General features: G+C 54.1%; 1 protein-coding gene across 1 annotated transcript in view; it reads right to left on the bottom strand.

Moving 5' to 3' along the window:
* The window catches only part of CACNA1H (calcium voltage-gated channel subunit alpha1 H), a 131,748-nt gene that overhangs the window by 21,504 nt on the left and 96,216 nt on the right, over window positions 1–14,028 (bottom strand). The window contains exons 16-24 of the mRNA XM_054180227.1: window positions 13,147–13,575; window positions 11,279–11,379; window positions 10,739–10,862; window positions 9,707–9,775; window positions 8,915–9,099; window positions 6,713–6,839; window positions 6,084–6,209; window positions 5,045–5,134; window positions 3,981–4,173 (exon numbers count right to left, since the gene is read on the bottom strand). Of these exons, the coding sequence (XP_054036202.1) occupies window positions 3,981–4,173; window positions 5,045–5,134; window positions 6,084–6,209; window positions 6,713–6,839; window positions 8,915–9,099; window positions 9,707–9,775; window positions 10,739–10,862; window positions 11,279–11,379; window positions 13,147–13,575 (1,444 nt within the window). The remainder of the gene's footprint in view (window positions 1–3,980; window positions 4,174–5,044; window positions 5,135–6,083; window positions 6,210–6,712; window positions 6,840–8,914; window positions 9,100–9,706; window positions 9,776–10,738; window positions 10,863–11,278; window positions 11,380–13,146; window positions 13,576–14,028) is intronic.

Raw genomic sequence — 14,028 nt, 5'->3', positions numbered from 1 at the left:
GGATGGTTTGAACTAAAAGAGGGAGATTCAGACTAGAGAGAACCAACCCAAACCAGTCTGGGGGTCTATGATTTGCCTTTTCTGCATTCTCAGGCTTTGGGCTCTTCCCAGGGACCAGTGCCTTGGTGACACTACTGGAAGCCACTCTCTCCTCCCCAGCTGGGGCCTCCCTGGGGCTTTCTCAGGCACTTCCAGCTTTTCCTGCCCTGCTTTTGGCACACAGCATCAGCCAGCCCCTCTTGCAGGCTTTGAAGCCCTGAGCACTGCCTGCATTTGACCTGACATTGTGTTCTGCTCCCTGTGCTGCTGGCTGCACCTCAGACACAGCCAGGCTGGGGCTGGCCCCATCCCTGGAGCACAGAGGAGACTGAGCCAATCTGTGTGTTTTTAATCTAAACCTTTAATCTGGGGAGGCTGGGGTTTGGGTCTGTGTCTTCTGAAAACCTCATTAAAAGGTTAGGAGCTGCAGGGTTATTAAATCACTCTGCACTTCTCTACACAGCAGATGTAGTGGAGCTCTTTTCAACCTAAATGATTCTATTGCTCTACTCTCTCCCTCTGCCAGGCTCACAGCTCTGTACAGAGGGTTCAAACCCTGGACCCAGCCTGCAGATCCTGGGAATTGTACCTGAGCTGGGACCATCCAGGCATTGATAGGCTGAGGTTTGTCCCATCCCCAGGCCCTAGCCCAAGCCTCCTGCAGCTCAAGGGTTTGTTTCTGTGCATGCAGGCACCTACAGATCCCCAAAGACCTCAGCACACAGAAACACCCAGAGGGGACATTACAGACAGGACACAAAGCCATGGTGCCAGGCACACAGGACAAGTCTAGATGATGGGCATTGCTCAGCTGGCACACATTGGCTATGCTGGATTTTACTCTTAACAGCCCTAATTCTTCCTCCTCCTAGGATCTCTTCAGGTCAAGTGCTAGAAATGGAAACTGAAGTAAGAGCAAAGCTCTCTGCTGGGCTTCCTCCACAGAACCCCTGCTCTCCTGTGCCCACCCTGCCCATGGGGACTGGCCTCTCACCCTTTCCTCCCCCTGGGTGGGGCACACAGCTCTGGGGTCCACACAGAGCTGGCCACCCCGTTGTGCCTGGGCAGCATCCCACTCCTGCACATGCACACAGACATCCCCCCGCTGCCCCCCGGCCCCGGACGCCGCCACGCACGGCCCCAGCCCCAGCTCGCATCTTTCTGAGCCTGCCACGTTTGCTTTTCACCTTCTGACTGACCCAGGAGGAGCTGATGAAAACTTGAGACCTTTGCACAACACAGCTGCTAAAAAAGGCAACTTCCAGCAAACTTCCCAAAGGTGTCTCCAGGATCTGAGTTCTCCTCTTGAGCAACTGGCAGGTGGATGCCACACTGCCCATGCTAGGCAGGCACAGGCAGGGACACCCCAGAGCCACAGGAGCTGAGGTAACCTCCTGAATTCCCAGCACATGGCCAAGAGTTTAGCCTCCCAGATGCTGTGCTGGGCACAGGCAGGGACACCCCAGAGCCACAGGAGCTGAGGTAACCTCCTGAATTCCCAGCACATGGCCAAGAGTTTAGCCTCCCAGGTGCTGTGCTGGGCACAGGTAGGACACCCCAGAGCCACAGGATCTGAGATGACCTCCTGATATCCCAGCACATGGCCAAGAGTTTAGCCTCCCAGATGCTGTGCTGGGCAGGCACAGGTAGGACACCCCAGAGCCACAGCATCTGAGATGACCTCCTGATATCCCAGCACATGGCCAAGAGTTTAGCCTCCCAGATGCTGTGCTGGGCACAGGCAGGGACACCTCAGAGCCACAGGATCTGAGATGACCTCCTGATATCCCAGCACATGGCCAAGAGTTTAGCCTCCCAGATGCTACACTTGTCTTGATCTCCTTCCAGAAAGCTCTCCTCCTCCTCCTCCTCCCTGTGTGCTCTCAGGGAAATATTACAACCCACATCTGTGCAGTGCCTGGGGTTGTGTCTGAAATATCTCCTTGAAGATAGCTGGCCAAAGAGGGACAGTGCAGCAGTGTCCATCACTTTGACAGGGCCTGGCTCTCTTTGGTGGCTAAGCAGCCTTGTAATGAGATTTCACTGCTAATCAGGAAGCTTATTTCCCTGGAAATAAGCTTCCCCCCCACCCCCTCTTCCCATAACCATTCAGTTTATCTGAATGTCTTCTGGGGTGAGCACATTGGGGTAGAAATACTGCACAAGCAGGAGGAATTCTTGGGGACATAAAACTGGTTTCTCTCCCTGTGCTGGAAATGTTGCCTCCAGGATTTCCACTTCTAGTCCCAGCTGGAACCTCCAACTCGAAAACCAAAATGGGAGAAGGGCAATGAAATTACCTTTGAACTCTCCCAAACCTCTGAAGAGATTCACCGTGTGCTCGCCCCTGGCCAGGCTGCTCTAGCTTTCATTTCAACCCAGCTTCTTAACTCACAGCTAGCTGACATGAAATGGGCTTGGCTTGCCAGGTCACTCAGTCATCAAGGTCCTGTGGAGACCACAGTGCAGACATTTAGTGCTGAGGTCTCCCATGGCTCTAATAAAAAGGACTATAAGAGTAGAAGAGGAACTGGAGGAGATAAAGCTGTCTGCCTTGACCCAGGTGTGGAGAGATGGAGGAAATTGGCTGGAGGTTCTGCAGCACAGCCTCTGATTGCTATTGCCTTAGAGCCAGGCAAAACCCCCCATATTTGATGTCCCTGCAGCTTCCCCAGCTGAAAATGGCTCTTTGGCTTGGGGGTGGGGAGACAGCTAAGCACTGTCACAGTGAGGCATGAGGCCCTCCCAGGAGACTCTGCAGGGCAGCACAGGGCTAGGCAAGGAGCCACAGGGCTGCTGTGAAAACGGGGCCAGAAGCACTCAAGTCCTGTCTCTAAGCTCATCTTGGATCACAGTGGCCAAGCTGTGTTCCTTCACCTCTACACAATGCTTGCCAGCATCTAATGCAGGCTATCCATGCCCACTAAAACTGGCTGGGATGGTGGCAAGGCTGGTTCCCTGGGAACAGCCTCCAGATGCTATAGGCAGCTTGTCCCTGGTGGAGCCTGCCAGGGAACAGTGGAAGTGAGAATTAACACATGAGAACCTTTGGGAAGTTGGGGTCAGGAAAGGAGAAGATGCCCAGGTGTTTCTCTGCTCTGCTTTGGTTTCTGCTAGATCCACTCAGCAGCAGATTCCAGCTGAAGGCCTTCTGCTGCACCCTCGCAGCCCTGCCCCCGGCCAGGATTTCCACGTCTGCAAGGACCAGGTGAGCCCCAGCACATTGCTCAGCAGTGAAGGCTTTCCCCAGCCTCTTTTGGGCCAGCATCTCTTGTAATGGACATCTGCCAGAGAAGAATTTGCTGGGCAGCCCCATGCTGGGGCTCCATCCCTCTCCCCAGAGCTGCTGGTTTGTTCATGCCCTCATGCAGCATGTGTGGGGGCATGCGGGGGCCATGCACTAGGACTCTAAAGAGCATCACAACTACTTTGTCTAAGAAAAGGAGTAGGAAATCAAACCACCAGCAGCAGCAGCAGCAGATGCAAGCGGCACATTAAGCCACCAGAGCCACCCTTGGGACTGGCCTTCAGCCACACAGTGAAGCACTGCAGCTGCGGACTCGTCGCATCCCTCACCACACCGCGAGCTCCTGCTCGGTGCTTGGGAGCACCAAGGCCTTGAAGAGCCCCACAGAAGGCTCTGCTTGGAGGAGGGTTTTCTCCCCCAGCCAAGCAAACAGCTAATGCTTCCCATCAGGCCTGCAAGAGGGCAATTCCAAGGCGCAGACAACCCAAGGCTTAAGGTACCGCCAAAGGGGTAAGGAAGCAAAACAACCTCTCGAACCCTGGGGGTGGGGGGAGGGAAACCAAACCAAACCAAACCAAACCAAACCAAACCAAGAACGAAGGAAAAATGAAAATCTTGCTTTGGGAGCAGGCAGGGCTCAGAAAGATTGTGGTTTGTAACACAGTCTACCGACCAGACAGGTACATCTCCTTACTCCTGCGCTTTTTCTCCAGGCGCCTCAGCCGCTTCTCCTCGCGCCGCCGCGCCTCCTCCGCCTCCTGGTGCTGCCGGCACTTGTGGAAGTTCTCCACCACCACCCCCACAAACATGTTGAGCACGAAGAAGCTGACGATGAGCAGGAAGGAGATGAAGTAGAGAAGCATCCAAGGGTTATGGTTCTGGATGGGCTGGTGAGGTGGGGAGTTAAAACAATAAACCAGGAGAGGAGAGAAGCGGCACAGACAAGACGTGTGGTGAGTCAGGGGGTTTGGCACGCTGCGCCGTGGTAGAAGGGCTGTGCTCGGTAGGCTGAGGGAGGTTCTCCTCCCTCCCTGCTCTGCCCTGGTGAGGCCACATCTGGAATGTTGTGACCAGTTCTGGGCCCCTCGGTTCAAGAAGGGCCTCAGGGAACTGCTCGAAAGAGTCCAGCGCAGGGCCATGAGAAGGATTAAGGCAGTGGAACTTCTGTATGAGGAGAGACTGAGGGAGCTGAGGGCTCTTCAGCTTGGAGCAGAGGAGCCTGAGGGTGACCTCATTCATGTTGATAAAGATGTGCAGGGTGAGTGCCCAGAGGCTGGAGCCAGGCTCTGCTGGGGGATGCCCAATGCCAGCACAAGGGGCAGTGGTGGAAGCTGAGGCAGAGGAAGTGCCATGGAAACAGGAGGAAGAATTATTTCTCTGTGAGGGTGACAGAGCCCTGGAGCAAGCTGCCCAGGGGGGCTGTGGAGTCTCTCTCTCTGGAGATATTCAACACCTGCCTGGATGTGTTGCTGTGTGACCTGCTCTAGGTGACCCTGCTCTGGCAGAGGGTTGGACTGGATGATCTCTCGAGGTCCCTTCCAGCCCCTACCACTCTGTGATTCTGTAGCAGCACCACAGCACAGTCCACTTTGGGGAGGAGCAGAGGGCTGGCAGGAGTGAGGAGTTTTTTCCCAAAGCAGTTTCACAGAACCACAGGATGAGAGAAGTTGGATGAAACCTCTGGAGATCATCCAGTCCAACCCCCCTGCCAGAGCAGGTCCCTTCCAACCCTGACAAACGTGTGACTCTGTGATTTACCTGTTGGTCAATACCCACAGCATCCAGGCCATCATACATGATGTTCACCCAGCCATCCTTGGAGGAGAGGACAAACAAGGACATGAGGGCCTATAAGAAATCAAACAGAAAAGCTTGGTCTTGCATTTTAGTCCCCAGAAAAGAAACTGACAACAGACAACACTCAGCAAAACCATTCCACAGCTCAGGACACATCTTCTGGCTTGGAGCTGGTAGAGAAAAGCAGCATGGTGTGGCTAGCTTTTACCTATTACCACAGCTGGCTTAAAAGTGAGCTGACTGTGGTCATTCACACTCCATTTCCCTCACAGGTAGGCTGAACTTCAGCTCAGACACCTCAGGCTCCCTGGTCAACCAAAGCATGACTGAGAATCAGTATGTCAGGCTGGCCCTATGTCAGTAGCATTAAAGCCCAGCTCCTGCTGTGGGCTGCTTTGCTTTCCAGCCAGTATAGAGCATCAGCTAGGAGTCAAGAGACTCAAAGTGAAAGTTAAGGTCCAGACAGAACGAGAGGACACAGTCTCAAGCTGTGCCAGGGGAGGTTTGGGCTGGATGTGAGGAAGAAATTCTTCCCAGCAAGAGAGATTGGCCCTGGGGATGTGCTGGCCAGGGAGGTGGTGGAGTCACCATCCCTGGAGGTGTTTAGGAAGAGCCTGGCTGAGGCCCTTGGTGCCATGGTTTGGTTGATCAGATGGTGCTGGGTGAGAGGTTGGACTCAGTGATCCCAAAGGTCTTTTCCAACCTGGTTAATTCTATATTCTGTGCATGAGGGGCTGAAGGCAAAAGCAGTGGCTTTAAGGCAACACTCTCCACTCCACAATGACCTTCACAGCCCCAGGAAGTGTGGCTGCAAGAGACTGAGAGGTGACCTGTTCCGTTCTACCCCGCTGGGGTTGTTTCTATTCATGGACACTTCCTGTGGTGGAGGCTCCACACCCTCTGCAGGGACTGCATTTTCAGTGTTCATCCATTCAAACCTGGTACAGGAAGGGGGAAAAAAGAAGCCACAAAAAGACATGGCTGCAGGGGAGGACTTTACCTGCCCCAGGTTGTCGAAGTTGTACTTCCTGCGCACCCATCGGTAGTGAGCGTTGGTGCAGTCTGCCTTGGTGGTGATGTTCTTCACGTCAGGCCCATCACAGTAGTAGAACTTGCCTTTAAAAAGCTGCAGTGGAGAAGCAACAAAAAGACAAACCCCCCAGAGAAGGCGTAGCTTTGGATAGTCTGCCCCCAAGGACTCTTTCTTCCCCCCAGTTCAGATTCCTTTTTCTTTCCCTGCAGCTCTCTGCACACACAGGGCAGGGGAACACCTCTGGGGGTTCCTGATGACCTTCCAACGAGCACTGGCACAGCACTTGTGGGCCTGGCTCTGCCTTCCTAACACCTAACTGCAATCTTCCTCAGGAGAGACTGAGCTCATTGCTTCCACCCAAGCCCCAAGTGGTGAGCAAAACAGCTTCCCTGTTGCAGCAGTCACTTACAGATGGGATGTGCTGCCCGGGGAGGTGGTGGGGCCACCATCCCTGGAGGTGTTCAAAAAAGGCTTGGATGTGGCACTTGGGCTGTCAGGAGGTGTTAGGTACTAGGTAATAAGTTGGACTTGATGATCTCTGAGGTGTTTTCCAACCTGGTTGGTTCTATGAGTCTATGGTGAAGGAAATACTCTACCTGGACTCCCAGAATTCCAAAGATGATGAAGAAAGCACAGCAGATGAGAACAATATTCCCAATAGGCCTCAAGGATGAGATCAAGGTTTCCACCACCAGCTTCAGACCTGGGGCTCTGCTGATGACTCTGGAAAAGAACAAGGGCAAACCAAGAAAGCTTTGGATTTGTATGCATGCCCTCTCCTCACCTTTTTGTCTCTCTCCTCCCTTGGTCAGCAGTAAAGCCACCACAACCTTTCTCTACCTGCAGGCAGCGTTCAGAGACCATCAGTGACTTATTTGGACAACCAGAACATCTCACAATCACATCAGAGGGAATTAAGAGAGTGTAAGACCCCCAAGTCAGCAGCGTGTGGGGCAACTGCAAGGCTGAGGAGGAAATACTCTTTAAGGGCAGAACATCACAGAGGTTCCCCCCACAAGGCTACTTGTACCTCAGCCCAGAGAGCTGATCCCCTCTCAGAGGGGCACACACCAGGGACCTGCTTCCTAACAGCTTGTGTGAACAGCTTCAGAGTGGTAGTGGAGAGTCTGTCTTCTCCTTCTAAAGTCCCACCTGCCCCAATGGCCTTGGCCCCATGACAACTTCTCACACAAAGTCCTTTCAGTTTGCTTCTTAATTAGTTCCTGAACTGACCCTTAGCTAACAGGGACTTGTGATCAACAGCTCCACAGCCAAAAGGGCATCCCATTAAAGAGCAGGCTGCTTGCTGGGAGGCTGGGAGAGGCCAGGCACGTGCTGAGCACAGCCTGGGGCAGCTGTTGGGTGTTGCTTTGGGGCTTTGCTTTTCCTGGAGAACAGCTCTCTCGTGGGGGTCTGAAGAATGTGAAGGACAGCTAGGCCAAGCAAGATGTTTGTCTTCTGGTTGAAGAATATCAAAGCTTGTTTTAGGAGCACAGAGAGGCTAAGAATCCTGGCAGGTAGCTGGAGCCTGCACCACTACTGATGCTTTCATGCTTGCCAAAGATGGAGAAGAGAGGAGCTGTGTGCTGCAGGGACAAAGCATTTCACTGGGGTCTTGTTCAGCAGCGAATAACGTGTCGGTCTGAGCTGTACCTACAAAGTGTTAGGAAGGGCCCCTGGAGTAATCTTAGAAGAAGCTGTGATAAGTGAAGCTGTCACAAGAGGTGATGAATTCCTCTCTATTAATAGGATCTGGCCTAGTTATTCTCCAAGAACAATTCCCCCTTTTTTTTACCCCCCCTTACATTTATTTATGAGCTGCCTGCGCCCTGGTTTCTGCTCCTCCTTATGTGTGAGGTGCCCCAAGGTGCTGCCAGCTCATGCCCAGGGTGACCCAGAGTGGTTCCTGGGGAGCCCACACTGCAAGGGGACCCTGATGCCAGCAGCTAACCAGAGTGTGGGAGCAAGAAAGGAGACAGAAACACCCTCGAAGTTACTTCTCACTAAGGAAACAGAGCAGCAGACAAACAGCTGTGCTTGTGGTCACGGGGCTGAAGATTGCCTCTTCCTATCACTCTCCCAAGCAAGCAGGTTGTAATCAGAAAGCTACAGGTCTCTGGAGGGATCCTTATTTCCCCTGAAATTTCATTGAAAAGGGCTTTGTGTTTCTGGCCAAGCAGAATGGAAAGAGAACAGCAGCTGGGAGCTGATAGGAACCCCCCAGGCATTAACCCTCTTTGCTACTGCACCGCTGCAACCCACACACAGATTCTCTTGATTCCTCTTCCCCCCACACTGAGAGCATCTTCCAGAGCTAAATTGTTTTGTGGTGATGCTGAGGTATGCAGAGGTGGGTGGGCAGGTGGAGATGCTGGAGCTGCTCAGATTGCTGGCAGCATCTGTTCAGCTGCGAATTCCTCCCCGGGCCAGGGCGAGCTCTCTGCTCGGGAGCCGCTGCGAGGCTGCGCAGCCCGACGAGCAGCCAGGCTCGTTTGGGACACCGTGATGAAAATGCAGCCTGGAGGAGACATTCCCTGCACTGACTGCCTGGGGATGGCAACACCTCTGCCTCCAAACCCCAGCTACTCCTTTCTGTGCTGGCAAAGAGGAACTCTGACTAATTTCACTGTTTGCAAACAGCTTCGCTGGATAGGAGCTCCCCGCCAGAGGACGCTGCCCATGCTGTGTTCCAGCCTTGTTCTGTGGCTGAGCCAGACCTTGGTGGATCACCTGCAAGCTTGCAGGCTCCTTGACCTACCAACTCACAGCCAACTCAGCCACCCCCTCGGTGGACGTACCGGAGAGGCCTCAAGGTCCGCAGAAGCCTCAAAACACGAAGGACACCCAGGATCTTGGCTCCTCCTGCTGAGGCCATGGAGACAATGATGTCAATGATGGAAACAAAGACCAAGACTCCATCCAGGACATTCCAGCTGCTTTGCAGATAGGTGTTCTCCCCAGAGAAAAAGCCAAGAGCTACCACCTACAACCAGGAGAAGAAAGACAACCTCGTATCAGGTGACAGAATCAGAGGAAGTGGCCTGAAATTGTGACAGGGAAGCTGTAAGCTGGGGATTAGGAACAACTTTGCTGCAGGAGTGGCCAGGAGTTGGAACAGGCTGCCCAGGGAGGTGGGGGAGTCCCCATCCCTGGAGGTGTCCACAAAACCTGTGGCCATGGCACTTTGGGACATGCTCTAATGGCCATGGTGGTGTTGGGTTGACAGTTGGACTTGATGGCCTTAGAGGTCTTCTCCAGCTGGATCAATTCTATGATTCTGTGGTTCCCAGACCCCCAGCAGCAGGGAGTGATGAGTAGGATCAATGGTTGGAATCAGTGACCTTAGAGGTCTTCTCCAGCTGGATCAATTCTATGATTCTATGGTTCCCAGACCCCCAGCAGCAGGGAGTGATGACTTAGATCAATGGTTGGAATCAGTGACCTTAGAGGTCTTTTCCAACAGACTCTAAGATTCTAATTTAATCTAATTCCAAGAGTCTCTGATTTAACTCTTTACTCAAACCATAACTGTGTCACCTTCTGGTCTTCCCCAGGCCTCACTGTGGGCCATGGGATGAGGATGTGATTACCTTAACCATCATTTCAGCCACAAAGATTGCAGTGAAGATGTAATTCGAGACACTTAGGAATATCCTTTCCTGCAGGAACACAGAGCAACACAAGAGAGGTAAGTTACTAAAGATGTTAGAAACCAAACAGCTTTCATCTTGCAGGGTTTTGCCCTGGACCAGGCTAAGATCTGGATGCTGCATCAAGGAAGAGAATGAATTGTTTTGAGCAAAGGGAGAGTAGGCTTTGAGTGGATCTTAGGAAGAAGTTCCTCAGTACCAGGGTGGTGAGACTCTGGCACAGGTTGCCCAGGGAGGCTGTGGGTGCCTCCTACCTGGGGGTGTTCAAGGCCAGGTTGGATGAGGCCTTGAGCAGCTGAGCCTAGTGGAGAGGTGTCCCTGCCCATGGTCTCTACGGTCCTTTTCCAACCTAAGCCATTCTGTGACTCAAAATCCACTGTGAGCTGGTAACAGGGACCAGGGACCACAGTGATCTAGAACAAATCTGAGAGGTCAGGAAGGCCAGTAGCATTCTGAGCTGCACTTGGAGTGTGGTCAGCAAGTTGAGGGAGGTTCTCCTCCCTCTTTACTCTGCCTGGTGAGGCAGGGAGTTTGGAGTAGATGAGCTCTGGAGGCCTTTAAGAAAAGATCTCTGGAGGTCTTTAGGCTGGAGGTGAGGGGAGAAAGTTTTTCACTGAGAGAGTTGTTGGCCATTGGGATGTGCTGCCCAGGGAGGTGGTGGAGTCCCCATCCCTGGAGGTGTTCAAGAGGGGACTGGACGTGGCACTTGGTGCCACGGTCTGGTAGTCAGGAGGTGTTGGGTGACAGGTTGGACTTGATGATCTCTGAGGTCTTTTCCAACCTATGATTCTTTAAGAAAAGCTTGGATGTGGCACTTGGGGGCTTGGTTTAGCTGATGTGGTGGTGCTGGGTCCTAGGCTGGACTCGATGAGCTGAGAGGTCTTTTGCAGCTTCCATAATTCTGTGACTCTGTGACCTCTGAGGTGCCTTCCACGCTCAGCCACGCCAGGATCCTGTGCCTCAGGTACTCACCGTGCTGTGGGGGTCTATGTCTGGCCGCTCCAGGGCTATAGTGATGCAGTTGAGAAATATGAAGACCAGCACCACGTGGTCAAACATTTTGTGGGCAATGACCTTCTGGCACATCACTCGGAACCTGAGGAGAGGGTGGGGGAGGGAAAACATCCTTCAGGTGTTTGGCTCGGCAGGAGAGTCCCCACCCCAGCCAGATGCCCTCAAAAGCCTTCAGCAGCTGTGCCACCAGCATCAGCCCGGCTGGTCAGGCAGGTTCTCCACGAGCTTCAGCCATTGTTAGTGGGATAAACAAGATGCAGTCACCAGCTGCTAGTGCCAGTCAAACCACTCTTCCTCCTGGACAGGCAGGGAGTGAACCATGCAACAATTCTGCCCAGGTGTAGCAGAAACAAAACAAGTTGCCTAAAAATCAGGAGCTGGATGTCTCAAACCCTCAGTGCTGCTGCATCAGAAGGGGTTTTCTCAAGGCAAGGCCAGCTAGCAGGGTGCCACTGGCACAATAATGTGCTGGGCTGGCCCTTGGCTGGGATTTCTCACCTGTTCTGTGGGGAGAACACGTAGAGGGCCCAGTCCTCGTGAGTCTTGCACCACTGCGGCTTGTAGGGCTCCAGCGCCTTGCGGATCCGGTAGCAGTAACTCTGCAGAGAGGAGAAACAGCTTTGCTCCCTCTTTCACTGTCCTGCCTCTTCAGCTTCCCCAGCCCTTGGGTGACAGGGGCAGGATGTGGGGTTTCACAGTGCCTGCAGGGAGCCATGGGCTTTTGGGACAGAGCTGTGCCTGGCATCGTCACATTGGCATCCAGGTTCTGGGCTCCCCAGTTCAAGAGGGACAGGGATCTGCTGGAGAGAGTCCCAGGGAGAGCTACCAGGATGAGGAAGCCTCTCCTTATGAGGAGAGGCTGAGAGCCCTGGGGGTGTTTGGTCTGGAGAAGAGAAGACTGAGAGGGGTCTAATAAATGTTAATAGCTGAGGGCTGGGAGGGAGGGGACAGGCTCTGCTCAGCTGCACCCTGGGGTAGGACAAGGGGCAATGGATATAAACTCCAGCACAGGAGGTTCCACCTCACCATGAGGAGGAACTTCTTCACTGGGAGGGTCCCAGAGCCCTGGAGCAGGCTGCCCAGAGAGGTTGTGGAGTCTCCTGCTCTGGAGACTTTCCAGACCCATCTGGATGTGATCTGTGTGACCTGTGCTGGATTCTATGGTCCTGCTCTGGCAGGGGGCTTGGACTTGATGCTCTCCAGGGGTCCTTTCCACCCCCTAACGCCCTGTGATCCTGTGTGATCCTGTGATTTGTCCAGCAACACAGGGAGGACAGCAGTGGAAGAAAGGGGCTGCTGTACAGTGAGATAAGAACATCACAAAGCAAGGATTCTATACAGGTATCATTTTGAGATCCAAAGCTGTGACAAAACCACCAAGGATTCAAAAAACCCCAAAAAGTTAAGTAGAAAACATTCTTTCTAGGCTGTCATGCCCTGGAGATGCAGAACAGCTCTCGTGGGCAAAGGCATTAGTTGGCTGCTGTGCCTGCAGCTCCTTTCTGGAGGTGTCCTGGGCCAGGGGGACCACATCAGTCAGTCCCAAATGCAGGCAAATGCCTGCACAACCCCTTGCAGTTTCACCTCGTTAGGAATCACTGCAAGCCAGCAGCTCAACCCATTAATAACAAGAACCCTTTGGGGAAGTGGAGGCCCCCAGCCTCCAGCTCCAGATTCATTTTGTCTCCACCAGCCACTTCAAAGCCTGATTTTTCACCTGCCTTCTTGGAGTGGAAAAGCCACTTAACACATGGGCGACCCCATTCCCACCTGAACACCCCATTTCCCACCTGAGCACCCCATTTCCCGCCTGAGCACCCCATTTCCCACCTGAGCACCCCATTTCCCACCTGAGCACCCCATTATTTCCCATTGAAGCTCCCAATTTCCCACCTGAGCTCCCCATTTCCCATTGGAGCTCCCCATTATTTCCCACCTGAACACCCCATTATTTCCCATTGGAGCTCCCCATTATTTCCCACCTGAACCCCCCATTTCCCATTGGAGCTCCCCATTTCCCACCTGAGCACCCCATTTCCCACCTGATCTCCCCATTTCCCATTGGAGCTCCCCATTTCCCACCTGAGCACCCCATTTCCCACCTGATCTCCCCATTTCCCATTGGAGCTCCCCATTTCCCACCTGAGCACCCCATTTCCCACCTGATCTCCCCATTTCCCATTGGAGCTCCCCATTATTTCCCACCTGAACCCCCCATTTCCCATTGGAGCTCCCCATTTCCCACCTGGGCACCCCATTATTTCCCATTGGAGCTCCCCATTATTTCCCACCTGAACTCCCCATTTCCCATTGGAGCTCCCCATTACTTCCCCCCCGAGCTCCCCTCGATTCCCCTCCCCACTCACGTCCTCGCCGTCGTCCTCGTAGTCGGCGGCGTCCTCCTTGTGGCCCTCGACGCGCAGGAGGAACTCCCCGGGCACGTGGAGCATTTTGCCGTTGCAGTCCTGGTGCTCGGCGGGCAGGAGGGCGCCGGGGCCGAGCGCGGGGCGCAGGCCGGGCAGCTGGAGCAGCTCGGGCAGGTCGAGGGAGCTGCGGCAGTCCAGGGACTCCGCGCGGCGGTGCAGCGAGTGCCTGCTGACCGTGCTGGACTTGGCGTCGTCGGAGTCGTCGTCGGTGCTGCCCTTCCCCTCCCCGGAGAGCAGGGACTCCCTCTCCCCGGACTGGTTCTTCTTCTTGAGGCTGGGGGCTCTGCCCAGGCTGTTCCAGCTCGAGCGCCGGCTCCCCCAGTTGCTGCTGGTGCCCCAGTTGGCGCAAGGGGAGCTGCGGAGGCTGGACTGGGAGAGGAGAGAGGCGTCTGGGGCTTGGTGTGCGGGAGAAAGCCAAAAGGAGAGGGCATCTTGCCCAGATTGGAAGACTCTTGTGCGAGTCATGCCTTCCCCTCCAGCCTTCCTCACTGCTCATCATGCCAGTGCCCTCAGATGGGAGCCAAGCAGCCAGCTCAGCCCACACTGAAGGTACTCTGTGAACTGCCCCTGCAGCACAGCTCCCATTCCTCTGCATCCACAACAGCCTACTGCCCTGGCAGCTGGAAACTGAACCCAAAGACACTGAAGGTACTCTTTGAACTGCCCCTGCAGCACAGCTCCCATTCCTCTGCATCCACAACAGCCTACTGCCCTGGCAGCTGGAAACTGAACCCAAAGACACTGCTGCTGATGTGGTGTTTTCTTTCCCCACTTTCAAGGAGTTTCAACCCACCACCTCCCTGGCTTCCAAAGGGGTTCTGG

This window comes from Dryobates pubescens, chromosome 4 (assembly GCF_014839835.1).
Source record: "Dryobates pubescens isolate bDryPub1 chromosome 4, bDryPub1.pri, whole genome shotgun sequence".
NCBI classification, from domain to species: Eukaryota; Metazoa; Chordata; class Aves; order Piciformes; family Picidae; genus Dryobates; species Dryobates pubescens.
Note: the sequence above shows the minus strand (reverse complement) of the source record. Positions and strands in the feature narration are given on the sequence as shown.